General features: G+C 38.4%; 1 protein-coding gene across 2 annotated transcripts in view; it reads left to right on the top strand.

Moving 5' to 3' along the window:
• Positions 1-17,753, top strand: part of CTNNA2 (catenin alpha 2) — a 477,001-nt gene that overhangs the window by 341,712 nt on the left and 117,536 nt on the right. For both annotated transcript variants that reach the window (XM_005427746.2, XM_014309794.2), the window contains exon 8: positions 16,895-16,975. In XM_005427746.2, coding sequence (XP_005427803.1) covers positions 16,895-16,975 — 81 coding nt within the window. The remainder of the gene's footprint in view (positions 1-16,894; positions 16,976-17,753) is intronic.

Raw genomic sequence — 17,753 nt, 5'->3', positions numbered from 1 at the left:
TTCCTGATTACTTTGTGTCATTTTCCTACATCACAGGGAAGCTTCTGAAATTGACTTGGCATTTTACCTCTAAATACAGGCTAACCCCACCTAACAAATACTGTATTTGGTAGTACACACATTTATAAAATTATTTCAAACATTAACTAAATTTTTGAATTATAAAATTTAATTATTGAACAAATTAAATAATAAAGTATTAAAAATCGAAAATATAAAATATAATTCCCAAACTCTATTAAAACTCAAGTGTTCTGTCCGTTCCCCGTCTGATGCCAGAGAACAAGCTATGAACACACAGACATCTCAGCAGAGCTCACTTGATCTATTTACAGTCCTGTTCTGCATCATTTCCAACTGCTGTGCAACACTGACTTGTTAAACACTTTCCTGTGGCCAGCCCTAGTCAACCCATCTGTGTTCTGTGAAGTTCTTCTGAAGGTCAAACCTCAAAGATAGTTCCAGGACCGATGCCAGAATGAGTTTACACTCCGTGGATGCACTTTTGCTCTTTATCTTAGGCAGTCACTGAGTGGCTCTGAGTCTTCAGAAGTCACAGCCCTGCAAAGTATAATTTGGATATCCGTGTGATATTTAATCTCAGAAAATAACCCTTTCTGATCTTTTTTGCAATGAACAAAAGAAAATAAAAGATTGTATTGCATGTTGTTGAAACAGATTATTAAGGAAAAATATTAAGGAAAAATAATCCTGCTTGTCAGCTATTAAACCTGAACTAGGATTCTCTTATTTAATCTCTGCTATCTCTTGATTTTGATCTGGGACTGAATTTCACATGAATGCTGCATAAATATTTTAATGTCTGTGTAATTATTCTTTAAATAGACAGCAGTATTTAGCCAGGTCATTATGACCAATTTGTGTCACCTTTTGTCTTGAGGAAAGCTCCTCTTTGATTTTTACATGGTTTTCCCCTTTCTTTTCCTCAATCCTTGCAACTTTTAATAATAGTTTTTTTAAAAAATGAAAAAAACAATAAAAACTCCAGCTATTTTATCTTGCAGCCTGTTGTTATGCATCTAGGTGTTAATTAATGGCAAGAATCCCCTCTGTTCTCTCAGGAGCAAGAAGGGTATTTTCCTACCCCATACTGCGAGGGAACTTTTCAATTTAAATGACCTTCTTTTACCCCTGGTTTCAGGACTGAGGGGCAAAATGAGTGTGTGGCATGACAGGATTGAAAGACAAACTTAGTGCAAGCAGTGTCCTGCATTGTTCCAAAATCAAATCTTCCCTGAGGCGTATCCCTCAACACTCACAGAAATGCTGGTCTTTGACATGGATCACAACATTATCCTGAATTCCTTAAAAGAGGAATATCACCCAAATATATTCATAATTTACTGAGTTTGTAGTGGTGAGCATGGCAGTGAACTGTTGGACTCAATTTTAGAGATCTTTTCCAACCTTAACGTTTCTGTGATTTCCTGACAGCTCATGAAACTCTAGAAATTCTCCTCGAAACCCTAGCACAATACAAATAGTGGAGCACAGCAGAGTTTCACAGGTTGAGTCTCTACACTTCTCTCCCACACACAAAATCATTAGAAAAATAAAGTTTTCATTCCTGTGATTGCTCCTGCAAGATAAAGAAAAAAGGAGGAAAAAAAAAAAGACTGTTCACTTTAAACTGGAGAGGTAATATGCATCATGGCACTACTTTGAGATGAGATACTTCCTACCCATTTCACACTTTAGAAATAATTACTTACCACAGTGCAGCCCATTTTATTCACAGTAACTTTTTTCTCAGTAATGTACTTGGTAGTTTTGAAGTGAAAAGCATCATGTGGTGTGGAAAGCCGCAGAGCTTCTCCTGCTGAGCCTTAGTTTGTTTTTGTTTTTTTGTTTTTTAATTTCTTTAGGTGTTTGATCATCATGGAATTGACTCACCCTTAACACTAATTGCATACTGAGGAAAACTTTACTAAAATGAGGTCTATTAGATACCAGGAGTGGGAATTAGAAATTCCCATAGACTGTGGATTCAGTTGTTCTCCTCTTGGTGTACATCACGACCAAGTGGAATGTGCAGAAGTTCCTCAGTTTTTCTTGTTTGAGTGAAATAATTTATTTTTATAGTAGGGATTTATTCAATTATAATATCAAAGATAATGCCAGTGGGATTATAGGTTGTGGCATATAAGAATAGAGCAATAAATAGGAAGTGTGGAATGCTGCATTGTATTAATACAGAGATTGATATTGAAATCACAGAAGACTGAATTAAAAGCTGAATTAAGCTGAATTATTGGAGTAACACTAATTAAAATGCTTTATATCCTTATATATTTAAATAAGTTTGATTTGTAACATCAGGTCTTTTGGGAGGGAAAGGATCAAACCAGATGCAGTGGTCAGTCAGCACTTTTACCACGTGCAATTAGTTTTATAAGCATTTGTCATTAAAAGGGGTTCTGAACAGCTGCAGATGGCTGGGGCAGTGCATGATTTGCACTGAGACTTGCAAACAGCCCTGTTTGTCTTGATACAAACCATTACCCATTCCTCAGGGAAAACTCTCCTGCAGAGAACAACTCAGTACAGCCCCACATCTGGAGTTGACCTCCAAAGCCAATCTGATTGCTAATGGAAGGCACATCCAGGGTAATTTAAGAATTTCAATTCCACAGCCTTTCATTCCTTTTAAAAATGTACACATGTGTCTCATTGGATGAATTTTCAGAAGGATCTAGATGACTTAGAAGGATATAAATAACTTTGGAGCTGACAAACCAAATCCAAGCCTGTTTTAATGTTCTTTGGATGGCTGGTCTTCCTCTGGCACCTATGAAGTCTCGTTCGTTTCATTTATGAACATCAGAGTGAAGGTGGTGCCAATTAGCATCTGTTTCAAATTTATTTCAGGTCTTGCACTGGAACCACAGGTTTCAGTCTGCTGTGATTTCATTTAACATTCCTTAACATTTTTTCCACTTCATTTCTTACAAGAAGTCTTTGTGGCAATCTACCAAAAGAACTAAGTTGCTCTTAACCCCTTCTGAGGTATTTTCAGGGTTTTAGTAGGGCCAGAAGATGAAGGTGTGGCAAGGAAAGTTGGAAATACACGGTAACATTTTAATTGTCACTATTTTAAAGGGCAGAGTATCAGCTGTGCAGTGGTTTTGCATGTTGTATATTCACTTTCTTCCTTTCCCATTAGCTGTGAGATGGGCTCCAACAGCACTTTCCTTGGGAATTTCAATGCCATCATTACCAACGGGGCAGAGTTAACTTGTCACACTGCACAGTCATAGTAATAACTCTTTTTGGAGGCATTTACGTGCTGTACAGAGCTATTCATTCAATTACCCTGTGGACCAGGCAAGGATGGTCAAATTAATTACTATCTCATGAATATAGAAGATAAAGGGCCAAATCCAATTAAAGACCTCAGAGTCTCTGAGCTCAGAATTACAAGATGATAATTTTAAGGGATTTTACCATAGGGGCACCTAGACCTGGGCTATGCATTGTGATTCTTGAAAAAAGTGAAGTCACTTCATTCCAGGAGATTCACTGTGCTGAGTAAAGTCTAGGCCCCATCTCTTTTGGGTCTTAAAAATCCAATTAGGTCTGGAAGGAGAAGGCTTTTTCCAGCTTTTTTTTTTCAGTTCTGTCCTGAAGGCATGCATTGATAGGGGTTTTAAAATTAGAAAAAAAAAGAAAAAAAAAATTCTAACACACATAGAGGTTATTCTACCTCCCGTATTTTAATTTTAATGGTTGAGGATCATGTAGGGCTTCAATCTGCTTTCCTATCATGGGGATTCACAAATCCCTATTTCCTTTACACCTCTGAACTGAGCACTTTTTTACTTATTCCAGTGAAACTGAGCTGTGGTGCAGATTGGGGTGAAAGAGTCAGAGGGACTCCAGGCACAGTGTCCACCCCAGCATATCCCACCTGGGGACTCCAGGCAGGGATTTCAGGGCAGGTTTGCATTTCTTTATCATTTGGAATCCACCAAATTTGCAGCCCTGCCTTCAGCGGGAGAAGGAGTCATGCCTACCCTTCCCTGCTCCCATTTCACCCACTTAATCCAAGTCATCTGCTTCACAATTCCAAAAAAAAATCTTTTATTCAATGGAAATTAGGAGTGTCCATGAAAAATGAATGCTCCAATCATTCAGTGAAAATAATGGCAAAACTCCTGCTGACTTGGGAGAGAGCACAGAGAGGCTTTGTAAATGTACCAGTTATAATTTCAATAAAGGTCTTTATGTATTTAATTTTATTCTAATAACAAAACAAAAGCCAAAAATATTTCTGATATCTACAAGAGGAAATAAGGTCTCTAATCAGTCTGTAGAAGTAAAGCATTATTTTATGCCTAATTAGTTTGTAATAGCATTTCCAAAAGGTTTCTTTTTCTGCAAAAAAGACTGTTGATGAAAATGTCACAGAGTTATTTTCAACAGGCTTTTGCTGCAGATATCCCACATGGACATTCTGTTATTTTGTTCTGGCTTTTCCACTAATGCCCTGCAATTGTGTTTCACTTCCTCTGATTAAACTGACAAGTCATTTGAATGGATATCACTTAACACATTGATCTGAGGCAGTGGCAGGAATAGACCATGGCTTTGCTCTGTGATAATAGAGCTGGTCCTTTGCTCTTGAACTCTTTTGGAAGTTGGGTTGGAGTTTAAAAACTCCTTTTTTTTCTCCCCCTAATTTTATTTTCTTTTATTTCATCCCTGTTGCCTCACAGTTGTGATGTCCTACAAAGGAGCATGTGGACACAAAGAAGGCTGTACTCAAAGTGAAAGCTTAATTACCGTAATGAGGATTGACTTCTTTTCTTTGCTCTGTCTCCATTCATTCCAAACAGGAGCTGAAGTTATGGTACATGTGCAATTAAAGCTCACACTCATTGTTTGCTTGAAGGTGAGGTTTTCACAGGAGAGCGTCAGAGTGAAAACCCTTCTTGCCAAGCACGTATCACTGCCCTCAGAATGTCTGAGACGTCCCCAGGTAATTGTGGAGGCTGCACAGCAGCTGCCAAATGGGGTCCAGCACTGGAAAGCAGCAGTGGTTTCACTGGATGCAAGAAACACCACCCAAAATTATGCCAAATATTGTCTCACTATGTACTGTAATGAAATGTTTAGAGGAAGTTGGGTTATTAAAGAGAATGCGGAGAAAAACTCCTCCCTGGGTGGTCTGGAGGAAACTGGCAAGATAAGGGGGAAAAAATGGAAGAATTCATTGGATAATACATTTAGTCCTCTGTTATAAGTAGAAATATTGAGTTGACATTGACTTTCAGCTGCCTGCCTTGATGATCACATTTTTGATTGGACATAAACAGCACTTGTTTCCTCATGGATCACCCAAGGAATATAAGCACAATGCAATTAAAAAGAAAGAAATGCAGATGTAATAGTCAATACACATCTCATCCAGAGGTCTATTGCATAGTGACAGATGCAGCCAACCGGTTGAAATCCTATTTTTCAGTGATATTTGTTAATCAAAGCACTGGAAGTGCAGCCAAAAGACTTCTGTGCTTCCAGGGCACAGACAGGCGACATTTGGGGGGTTGAATTCTGTGTAATACTTCTCTTTGTGCCCTGAACAGTAATTCTGCACCTAAATAGAAAAGCAGAGTTGGAGCTTCAATATTTTCATGAGAAAAATTCTTTTTATACCTGTGAATGTGAATGCTTTGATGAACTTCCAGTGGTCACTTCATTTGTCAGAGGTTAAAAAGCTGATTTGGTTAAAAAGCTTCTTTGCTTAAAAAAAAATACATAAAGGTCCTTGTTGTGGAAGGCAACATTGCAGACAAATGTTGTTACCAAATGGAGCCTTTTTCTTAAATACCTAAACAAACAAAAAAGCCTTTGCTTAATAATCAAACTGTGTTATGTGGTTCTCCTATTCCTCCAAGAGAGAGCTGGAAAATACTGAAAGGATGATTTCAAGGAATGCTGAGACATCTCAGGAAATCCTTCATTTAATTCCTGTGACTCCTAATACACCCTTTAGTCTAAAACCAGCCAGGGAGAGAAGAGCTGCAGGTGCTGTTTAAAAGAGAATAAAACATAAAACTGACAGAAATACCAGACGTGGAGATCACCTCCACTAAGAGCTCTGACAAGTATTTCCACTAATCTGTGACATACCAAAGATTTAGTCAATATATTTCAGTTTAGATGCATGAATTATTGTTCGTCACATGTTGTTAGACATTCTCTACTTCTCTACCCCTCCTCTTTTTTAGTTGCCTGTAGTGCATCAACTTTTTCACTGGCAGAATTTTAATAGGATGCATGACACAAGGTTTTGTTAATAACTATATATGACTCAGGAACGTTATTATGCTTAAAATAATAGAACAGACTTTTCTCAAAAGCCTGTATTTAAGTAGGTAAATTCTGACATTTTTTATTTGCATAGTCCTTCACTAAGGGCTTTGATATCTGAATGGAAAGAAAAAATTGTGTACTATCTCCTTTTTCTCGTTATTTTAGATTAAGAGAAGGCATCCAGGAGCAATTTAAAAGCAGATTGCAATTTACAGCTGCAAAGCAGTTGGTGGTTAAATGAGGATTTTGTAGTGGACCCTTTGCAAGTAGAAGTCTGTGAAGAAATTAGAATAATTTTGAATTCTGGAGTAAACATTTCTGACCTTCTAAATAGAAACATCTGCAAGATTTTGCTTAAATGATGAGTGGGGAGATTCTCAGCTGGTGTAAATTAGTGTGGCTTCAGTGAGGCTGATGTTTTTATAACAGTTTACATCATTCACATTTCTTTCTTCAAGAATTCTATTTTTTGTAAGCATTTAAGCGTAACAGCATCAATTTTCTGTACCAGCATCTTCTGAATAGAAATGTGCAGTTTCTTCTATGAAAACCCTGATGTTTTCCTCTTTGAGTAGGCATTGCAAAGGAAAAGATGTTCTTTAAGTGCAAGAAATATTCTGCCCTCTTAAAATTCTAGCACATATTGCTATAAAATCACCCCTGAAACGGGAAGGAGTGAGGGGAAGCTTCACAGACATCAGCTCCCAAGGACAGTGGGACAGAAAGGAGGATGAGAAGTAGATATGCATGCCAACACTCCTGCATTCCCAGGGACAGAAATCACATTACACACACACTGCCAGAGGTTTCTCCAGGACTGTGGTGTTTGTGAGGGTCCCCAGGTGAGGGGGAGATAAGAATCTGACTCTGTGTTCTCAGAAGGCTGATATTATATTATATTATATTATATTATATTATATTATATTATATTACATTATATTATATTATATTATATTATTATATTACATTATATTACATTATATTAATGCTATACTAAAACTGTACTAAAGAAAGAGAAAGGATACATCAGAAGATTTAACAAGAATTAATAATAAAAACTCGTGACTGACCCCTCAGAGTCTGACACAGCTGATGGTGATTGGTCATTGAGTAAAAACAATTCACATGTTTGGATAAACAATCTCCAGACCACATTCCGGAGCAGCAAAACATGGAGAAGCTGAGGTTTCTCATCTTCCCAGGAGAAGAAATCCTGGTGAATGATTTTTTTCAGAAAATATGACAGTGACACAGGACATATCAGAAATCCTCTCTCAGGGTATCAGTCTTGGCTCCTGCAGCTGCATTCCCTTGTTTCCCCCATTACCAGCAAACTTCAGCTCCAGGTTAGGGTGATGTTGCCATCTGGCTGTTACCTGATTAGAGAAACACAGATATAACTGGAGGGGTTTTCAGTTTTCTTCATTAAGTTGTGGCGTTTCTGTCTCCCAGTTCCCTCAGCCTTTCCTCTCATGGCATTCCCTGATCATCCTCCTGGCCCCTTTCTGGACCTTTTCAGCCTACCCACTTCTCTTCCACCTGTTTGAAAATATTAAAGACTATTGAGCCCAATATTGATCCCTGAGGATCAATATTGTCCCACTTGTGACAGGCTGCCAGCTTGGAAAGGACCTGAAAGTGTTAAGATTCAATGTTGAAACTAAATTATGAAGTGTTTTTCTTTCAGACATTGGGAAGAGGGTGATTTTTTTTAAAAGGAAGGACAAGAATGTGCAGAATTTTTAAAAGCACACCTTTATAATGCTATGTTTTTTTATTTCTCTGGAAGAAAATCCTGCAAATCACACATTTATCCAAGATAAAATCTCCAGCCTGATCTTTAGGAGGGCTGGACACTCATTGCAGCTATTAAATAGGCAGTTTATATCAAATAACTCAGTATTCTTCTAAGAATTAATCATCAAGTGCTTCAAGCTCCCCTCCACTGTCAATGGAGAGAAGCAATCCCCTGTGATGATAAGTACTCTGTATTAAAATAAATATGCAAGACAGATGGGCGCTCTAAAAATGCCTGTCACTATATCTTGAATATAGAAGGAGCTAAAATAACTAGATTTGATTCAGTATTTCAGAATGGTAAAATTAAATGGGATGGTCCTACCCTGAGCACTACCACTGCTTTCTGGAATGACAGAGAGTGCTGCATTATAATCTGAATTTAATTACATGGCACACCTCTTTAATGATGGCAGGATATTCTTGCCAGGGGGAAGAATTTCTTATTGCTGCATGGCTTTCACTCCCTGTCAAAAAACCTCCAAACAATGCATGTATTTTATGAGATAAAAATCAATGAGATTTGGAAGTTACACAAGGTTTGTCATTCGGGAAGGTCCCACCAGATGTCTTTTCTGAATTTTCAGTGCCTCAGAATGCTGTAAAATCCCGTCCTGGCCAGTAGCTAGAAAAGCAAGAATATGTCCTCACCACAGTGATGTTGGAAACCCTTGTTCAAAAATACATAGAAATACAGAACTATTCAGTGTATCCTCTACAACTGAAAAAAAAAAATCACCAAACCCAAAACGTTGCTGCCTTCATTCTCAAGAGTGAAAGAGTTCTCCATTTTATGCAGCCTCTAATAATTTTAAATGTAAATTCTTCAGCCAGTTCTTTGGGGTTTTTTTGTTTGTTTGTTTTTTGGGTTTTTTTGGTGGTGCTTTTTTTTTTTTTTTGGAAGCTTAGATGCCAGTACATGTTTATGGGTAAATATCAGTCAGTAATAGCAGCTGCCACCTGGGAACCAGGATGATCAAGCCCTAATCCTAAGTGGAGTTTCAAATCCAACTACTGCCACTGATGATGTTTCTGGAAATCTTTGGTTATTGCCACAAGACAAGAAGTAGCTACAAAAGTGAATTATGCAAAACAAGAAAAATAATGACACAAGCCAAAGTAAAATACTCCCCTACATAACAGTTTTCCCACTTTGGGGAGGTTAAAAGAAGAAATTGCACGTGGCTGATATTAAACAAACCATTTAATTTACTAATTCACCACTTGAAGGCATTCAGATATTGTTGTGATATGGCCTGCATGAAAAAACACACATAAAATATAACAAGAGAATCTTCTTCAACCATTAATGGGTACAGTTTTTATTATTTCTTTATTTTATTACATACTTAGTTTTAATTATGTACAGACCTAGATAAAACTTGCTTGGATGCAGGCCAAGGATAAGATTTGCACACCTCAAGTACTGATACTGTGTCCAGCTCATGGTTAATTTTAATTTTATTGACTTTATTTACTATCTGAGATTGCAAGGATGTGGCTTCCCCAGCTTTCTCCATAGTTGTAATTATTCACACTCCCCTGGAACCAGATAGATTCACTGGTCACAAGGTAATTAAACACTGCTGAGAGCAATTGTTTTATTTAAAGAGAACTTATAGTGTGTATCATACATTTATGAGCAGATTATTTAGTGAGTGGCATTTTAGAACTGAGCATTCTGTGGAAGGAAGGGGCTGTAATTCAGTGAGCAGGATGAGATTTCTCTGCATCCACAGCAGGGTGGGCAGGAGGAAAGGGGGGATTCTGCCCCTCTGCCCTGCTCAGGTGAGACCCCACCTGCAGAGCTGCCCCAGAGCAAGTCCAGAGGAGGCACCAGGATGATCAGAAGGATGCAGCAGCTCTGCTGGGAGGAAAGGCCAAGAGATTTGGGATGGTTCACCCTGGAGAAGAGAAAGCTTTGGGGTGACCTCACTGTGGCCTTCAGTGCCTGATGGAACCTGCTGGAAACAGGGAGAGAGAATATTTACCAGTGATGGAGAGATAGGACAAGAGGGAATGGCCTCACACTGGCAGAGAGCAGGTTTAGATCAGATATTGGGATGAAATTGTGCAGAAGCTGTGGCTGCCCCTGGATCCCTGGAAGTGCCCAAGGCCAGGTTGGATGGTGTAGGGGGATAGAATATAAGAAAATAGTGTAGAAAGTAATCTTACCCCTAAGGAGTTGCAGCTGGGCCAACTATCAAAGATTAGGAACAGGCCTGACTTTAACAGGCCACAGCTGTAAGCAATGAGAAGAAGAGTGCTATAAAAGAGTGGGGTGGCTGGGTGAGAAGGGACCTGGAGTCAGTTGGCTGCTTTGTGAAGAAGAAAGAGTCAGTGCTCTGAGGAGCTGCCCATGAGAAAACACCAAGAAGGTGTGGAACTTTTGTGATAGGAGACAACAGCATGAAACCCCTGCATTAAGATGACAACAGGATGGGGCTTGGAGCAACCTGGGCTAGTGGGAGGTGTCCCCACCCATGGCAAGGGGTGGGATGAGATGGGCTTTAATGTCCCTTCCCACCCAAACCGTGCTGTCATTCCATGATTTCTGTCTTTTCCTTTCTCTGTGGTAACTCAGCCTTTCTCCTTTGCAACCACATAAACAAAGCTCTAAAGACATTACTATGCAACCTTTTCTGTACAAAATTATCTTTTTTTTTCTTTCTCCTGATGAAATAAATGAATTATTAAGGGGACCTGGAAATGCACAAATTTTAGTTTCACAGGAGGAATTTCTATAGCAAAATTGAAGCTGGAAAATGGGTGACTGCAGAATCTCCAATGCAGTTCCTTAGAATAAATTCTAAAACCAAAATAATTTATATGAGTAAAAATACTATAAAAGCACTGAACTGGGTACAACAGTAATTCATGTTCATACCACATTCTCAAGAGACTTCTTAACACTCAATCTTTCTTAAACTTACTATTTTAAGAAGTCTCCTTCAGCTCATCTCTAGAGGAACCATGCAGATTTTGTAAAACTTGTTTTCCTGACCCATCTCCTTAGAAAATTGCTAGAATTTTCAACTTCCAGTGAAATTTAGTCTCTACTTCTCCTGGAATATATTGTTTAGCCTTTCCCTGACCCAAACTAAATTGTCTTCTATCAGAAGAGGGCTATGTATTGGTATGTTTAAACCTAGATTTCTGCTTAAAAGCACTGATGCAGCAGCCTGTTGGTCAAAATGTTTTTCCTTTTAGTACTAAGGTTCTCTTCATCACTTTTAAAAGGGCTATTGAACATTGCCATAGTTTTAAAGGAGTGATGTTCAACATTTAAAATAAAATACTAGGACAGCTATATTTTTGAGCAGCAATTTACACCTTAATAAAACATTGTGATATTGAAGTTCTGAATAACCTGTAAATAATGGAGCCCTCTACCTAGGGGATGATGAAAATATAAAAATAGATCAGTGTTTGGTAGCTTTTGGATCAATAGATAATCTTTCCAGCTGTCTCCTGGAGGCTAAATTACTTGAAACAGTAGTGAGGGTGTCTTGGACATGCAACAGTTGATGTTAGAGGAGATTGACTCTCCCAGATATTTTGTCTCACATCTGAAGCAGCAGAGAAAAAAAGAGGAACATCTGGAAATGGTGGTTCCAAAACATCTTACATAGAATGTTGTTATTAATATTGTTGCTGTTTAATTGAAACCCTGAACTCCTAAATTGCAAGCTTTAAAGGAAAATAGTGTACTCTAGTAATCACTCCTTTAGTTGTGATACTCATCGGTGTTTTGTCTGTGACATTATTTTGTAGCCTGCAGTTGCCCCACTTTTTGTGTATTTCTTGGCATTCCATTCACTTCTATATAGTTTTATAGTCTGTACTCCAGCCTTGTTCATCTGGCATTTTTTATAATAACATGCTCAAAGTATTGGCTTTGCTTCTCCAACATCTCTAGGTGATCCTAACTTTTCAATGCGAAGATATTCATTACAATAACATCTGTCCTTATCATAATTTTGGTCGTAGTAATTTCATTTGTTTCATCCACTGAAATTTGAGCTCTGTGATTTCCTCATTAGTGGTATATCTGGAATCATTAAAAACCAACAACACAGTTCCAGTCTGGAGCATCTTCTTCCAAAGTTGAGCATATCTCATCTAAAATGCACCAAGTCTCTGGGCTGATTGGCCTGACTGTCCTTGTCTTGGTTCTGTGAATTCTCTGGGGTTAGAAAAATGTCCTGTTAAGTACCTCGTGCTGATCAAAAGAGTTCTGTAATGAGCAAGTTGTGGGATGTAAATGTTCTTAATAGTTGTGATACGTATTTTAGGAGTTTAATATTTTACTCTTAACAGTTTAAAGTGTAAAAAGGAAAAATGGAAGGAGAGGGAAAGGTCTTTGTAAAAAGGAAAACAAACCTTAGCAGAGATCTTTCTAGCATTCAGCAGATACTGAAATGTCTCACCATCCTTGAGTGCATTTTGTTCGTATTTTATTTCATTTCCTAACCAAATACAGCTGAAGTTCCCTGTATAAATAAATTCTAGTCTTGATACCACGCAGTTTTACCTGTAAGGCTTTTCAGACTTTGTTTGATATAAATTTCTGTGTTCTGTCTTTATTGTTCAGGTAATACTGTTGGCACTGGTCGAGACTGTAGGTGTTTTCTGGAGTAACAGAACAGTCAGTACCTTGGTTTCTTCCACTTACCAGACATGGAGGTGTCGAGAAACTACACAGCTTCTCATGTGAGGTGGCAAATCAGGCTTAAAAACACTTGACTATTATATTCAGGGAGCTGTATCTGACATTGAGTGACCTGGGAGGGACCTGCAGCCTCAGGGCAGAAATGCAGTGGAAGATCCTCTCCTGGATCTGGGGGAGTCTGCAGCCAGCACAGCCCCTGGTCAGAGCCTGTGGGAATTGGCTCATCCTGAACTGAAAATAAATCAGATGGGCCGGGAAAAGCTCTAAGGAAATTAGAATGGAAGCAACTCAGACTGAGAAAATTGTTTGAAAATATCTCGAGTATGCAAATGCTGTTAATGGTCACAAGAAATCAGGGACTTGGTTAATATATTCTCCTGTTGCTAAGTTCTCCTCATTACACCATGAATAGATGTAATTCTGTCCATAGGAACTTGAATACAGACATTTTGGCATTCAAGGGATTCTGTGCATTTCTCCTCCTTCTCCTTTTAACCCAATGCCAGCAGCAATTTTTACTTCCTTTTCATCCCAAAGTATCTTTCTTCCCTTTGCAGAGAAAGATTAACAGAGAAATGGCAAATGGCTCAATACCAAGCTTTTTCATTTTTTCAGGAAACCCATAAATTCCTTTCTATCCCTTCTAGGAATGAAGGCCAAAAATTTATCACAGAGCAACAATAAAATAAGAGTATTTAAGGACTTAAATAAATAAACTTTAATAAACTTATATTTTCAGCACAGAGCAGATGGTGTTTGACAGACCTGCCTGAAGCTATGTAGTATCACATGCCATGCTAGTTATTTTTCTATAATGTGATTTACTAAACAAATTTCTTTGAAATCATATGCTGAAGAAGGGGGTTTGTATACGGACCAAAAGGCCATTTTATAAGTAACAGGTGAAGGTCAGTTAAAATTCCTGCATAAGTAAAAATGATGCAGAATGGGAGACTTCAGCCATATTTGTGTGAGTTAATAAAATACTGCCACTGAGCGAGCTCAGCTGGATCTTTTGGTTTGGTTTAGTTTTCCAGCACATCCCATTTCGCATCTCAGGCAGCACTGAGGCACAATTTGGGCAATTGTCACAGACATTTCTTTTATGAAAAATCCTCTCTCAGGATTTTCCCTGCTGAAGCTGATAAGTTCAGCAACAAGATGTAAACAGTAGGTTATCTGCTGCTGTGGAATGCAACAGGTCCGTCTGGATTGGCCCAGCTTGGATGTTTATGGTTGATGGCCAATCTGGGGAGGGAACTCTCTCAGATAGAGTTGGAGAAAGCAGCCTTGTTATCATTCTTTATTTTTCTATTCTTAGCTTAGCAAGCTTCTGAAAAGCTCTCCTGCTTTTTATTTTTAGTATAGTTATAATAGATGTATATATAATAAAATAATAAATCAAGCCTTCTGATAATGGAGTCAAATATCTCGTCTCTTCCTTCACCCAAGAACCCTTGTGACAACTGTCACAGGCAATTGCACACAGCAATGTGGAACAAGCTTTGCTCTGCTTTGGAGGGACAAGGTTCTGGCCAGATGGATATGGACAGTTTGTGTTGTGTGGCCTAAGGGTCACAGAAGGGTTCCCAGTTGTTTTGTGTTTCGCAATAGGATGTACCTTAAGGGCCACTGTTTATATAAACACTCTATATTTAAAACTGGAGTTGAAAAGTTACCAGATAGATTTGAAGGGAGGCTTAGGAGGGATGCTGGATTTAGGCTGTCATGGGCCTGCTCTCAGTGAGAGTTCCCACCTATGAGACATACAAAACACCCAGATAGGAATGAAATTAAAAACTTTGAGGTCCGTCTCAAATTTTTTTCCCCTATGCTCAGGAACCTTTTCCTCTAAATGGTTCAGTTTATCAAATGCTTAATTTATTTAGTGTCATTATATCCCATAGCTGGCTACCCTAGAAGGATTCCCAAGTTCCTGCTCAAGGACAATTTTCTGACCCCTAAGTGGGTGCCAGGCATTAATAGCTTGCCCTCACCATGCTGGTGGTGAATACAAAATATATCTGACCTGCATGAGGTCAGTGAAGAGGAATTGTGAACCACTTGTTTTAAAATACCATCCCTGTGTAGTCTTAAGTGTCTTGGTGTTTGCTCTTTGATTATTCACATTGTGCTAATCTCACAGGAATTTTGGCCTGTTTAGCAAATTATTCCCTGATTTTATTTAAAATAAGGAAAGAAAAAGTGCCAAACAAAGGTTCTCTTTGCCCTAAAAAAAAAAAGTCTCAACATGTCTTCTGTGGTTATGGATCTTTCTAAGCCAGTCCATTAAAGCTTAAACAACAATGAGAAAGAAGAGAAGAACTTAAAGAATATTAGTTAAATTGAATTATTGGACTGGGGAAAAAAAAAACATCCCAGAACATGAGTGTAACCAAGGAAACTTGGTTCAGAAACTGCACAGCACACAGCTGGAGTAATTTTCTTTTTTTTTCTAAGTTTTCTTAGACTATATCTCTGTAGTCTAACAAACTAGAACCTGACTGAAACTGGCTCATCTGGCAGTCCCTGCTGTACCATTCCGACATCAGGAGAGGCTTCCTGAACCAAACTTTTCTGCCTCAGCTTTATTGTGAAACTTCAGCTTGAGAAACAGGCTCGATTGTGTGCACCTATGGCACCTGCTTTCTTGAACAAAATACCAGGGACTGAATTTGGGACATGTAAAACCAGAAGCCTGTGCTGACATTGCTCAGGCTAAAGAAATGTGGTTCTTCAGCTGGGGACCAGAAGAACTCAGTCAAAGGATGAACGCAAGAAAAGTGAGATAAAAATATCAGCGGGTGACACAGATGCCTCCTCTTGTGTGATAGCAAATGCTTTCTCTCCCTGTTTTCTGGTGTCAATTTGTGTGATTAACTCCAGAATTTGTAATGGATCCTTTTTAGAAAGCTAAGAGGTAAATTTATGTTTTGTATTAAATTCTGGTGGCACTTGATATTGTTATGTTTGAATTTCTAAATAAAAGAAAGGGGATGGGTTTTTCAGATTTTTAAATGATCATAAAAGCTTTGGCCTCATGTCATAATTAGAATTACAGGCAGTAACAGAAAGCAGGCGTTCTCTGGAATGAATGCCTAAAGCAAAGACTGGAACAGAGGCCTCTTGCCAATGCAGGGCTGATAACTGTGCTGTACATGTGAGAGGGTATCATTGAAAGGGTGTCTTTAATCCCCACCCCACCCCAAAAGTGACTTCTCAATAGCTCCGAGAAACGTGTGCTATTAGGCTCAGCTGGAGAGAGAAAATCGCTCTTAATCATATGCAAGGAACAATTCTAAATAGAAGCATTTGAAAACAGCCTTGGGAAGGAATGAGTATTGCCAGGAAGAATGGAAGATCATTTTGATTCTTGATGAAAAGCTTTCAAACAGAGTTCAATGTGCAAAAGATGTGACAAATCTTTAGAGAAGTAGTTTTCTCTTAAGAGAAAGGTAATACAGCTAACAAAGTCACTTAATGCTTTTTGTGCCATTGAACCTGAAAACCATATTTTCCCCCCATTGGTTATGAGACACAAAAGGCTTTTTTCCCCCTTTTTAATCTTCGTGAGGAGTTTTGCTTTGAGACTTCCTGCAGGAAAGTGTTTTAAGTGGAATTCTTCTTTATACTGAACCTAATGTCTGCCAATATGATTCCTGTTACAGGCGTAGGGACCATTTTCCTTCTGTCCTCAAGCTGTGTTGCTGCTTATTATCATGTTTAACATTCCCAGTGCTTGGCAGGATGGAGATTAGAAACTCTTAATATTCATTTTATAGTGAAAGGTCTTGCCAGATTTTTTTGAGTATTAGCTATAATATATGCACATAATTTATTGGTGGAAAAGTTCTGAACTCTCCGGTGAGTCACCTTAATCTTTGTTCTTATCACTTTAGGATTGTTCTAAAATAATCTTCTGTGCCTCCTGCACATAAACACGTTTAAACATTACTTTGCAAATAACAACTTGATGGTAGCAAACAAAAAAGCTGCAATAATTTCCTTTGATGAATCCTTATCATTTTTTTTAAGTTTATATTGCCTAGAGGATTTTTCTCTGACTCTAAAATTTTGTGTTTTTTACAGACTGGAAGGAAGGAGAAGGGAGACCCACTCAACATTGCCATTGACAAGATGACCAAGAAAACACGAGACCTTCGGAGACAGGTGAGCCCTGCTTTTGATAATATTTCTTGATTTTCCAAGGAAATCATTGCTTTCCAACTTCACGCTGGCTTCTCCACATGAGGAGGTGTAAAGAATTGATGTCCTCATATAGATATGGCCCTACATTGCACATGACATTAAGCAAAGTAGCAACATTTCCTGTGACAAAAAAAAGGGAGAAGGAAATGCATTCCAAGTGCAAGCCCAAATGGTCTTTCCATGTGGGAGGGGAGGCAGATTGTCCAGACCTTCCCTGCCTTGGCAGCTCAAAAACCCAGTCATAAAAACACTGGCATATGTGCTTATTTGTGTTTTATTTGAATACTCTCACTGGAGTAACAGGAAAGATGAGCAGAATATGAAAAATTGTAAGAGTAAAATATATTCAAAGAGAACTTCCAAGGTACTGTAGTAAATAAAGATCCTGTGAAGATACAGAAAGTCATAATAACAATTTTTCCAGAGAGGTGGATGTCCCATTCCTGTAAACACTCAAAGCCAGATTGGGTCTGAGCAACCTGATCTTATTGAGGATGGCCCTGCCCATGGCACAGGGAAATAAACCAGGTGACCTTTAAATGCCCCTTCTAGCCCTGAACTATCCTATGATTTTATGAATAACAGCAAAACCTAGTTTAAACCATACATTTTGGCTTTCTTCTATTACATTTATCATTGTGTTTTGTGATAAGATAGAAAGGTTACTTCGGAAAGCTTGAGATGGAAAAGTGAAATGAGATTGGCAACCAAAAGAGTCAGGTTTCTCTTTACATTCAAG

This window comes from Geospiza fortis, unplaced genomic scaffold (assembly GCF_000277835.1).
Source record: "Geospiza fortis unplaced genomic scaffold, GeoFor_1.0 scaffold180, whole genome shotgun sequence".
Lineage (NCBI taxonomy): Eukaryota > Metazoa > Chordata > Aves > Passeriformes > Thraupidae > Geospiza > Geospiza fortis.
This window is presented reverse-complemented; position numbering and strand designations above follow the sequence as displayed.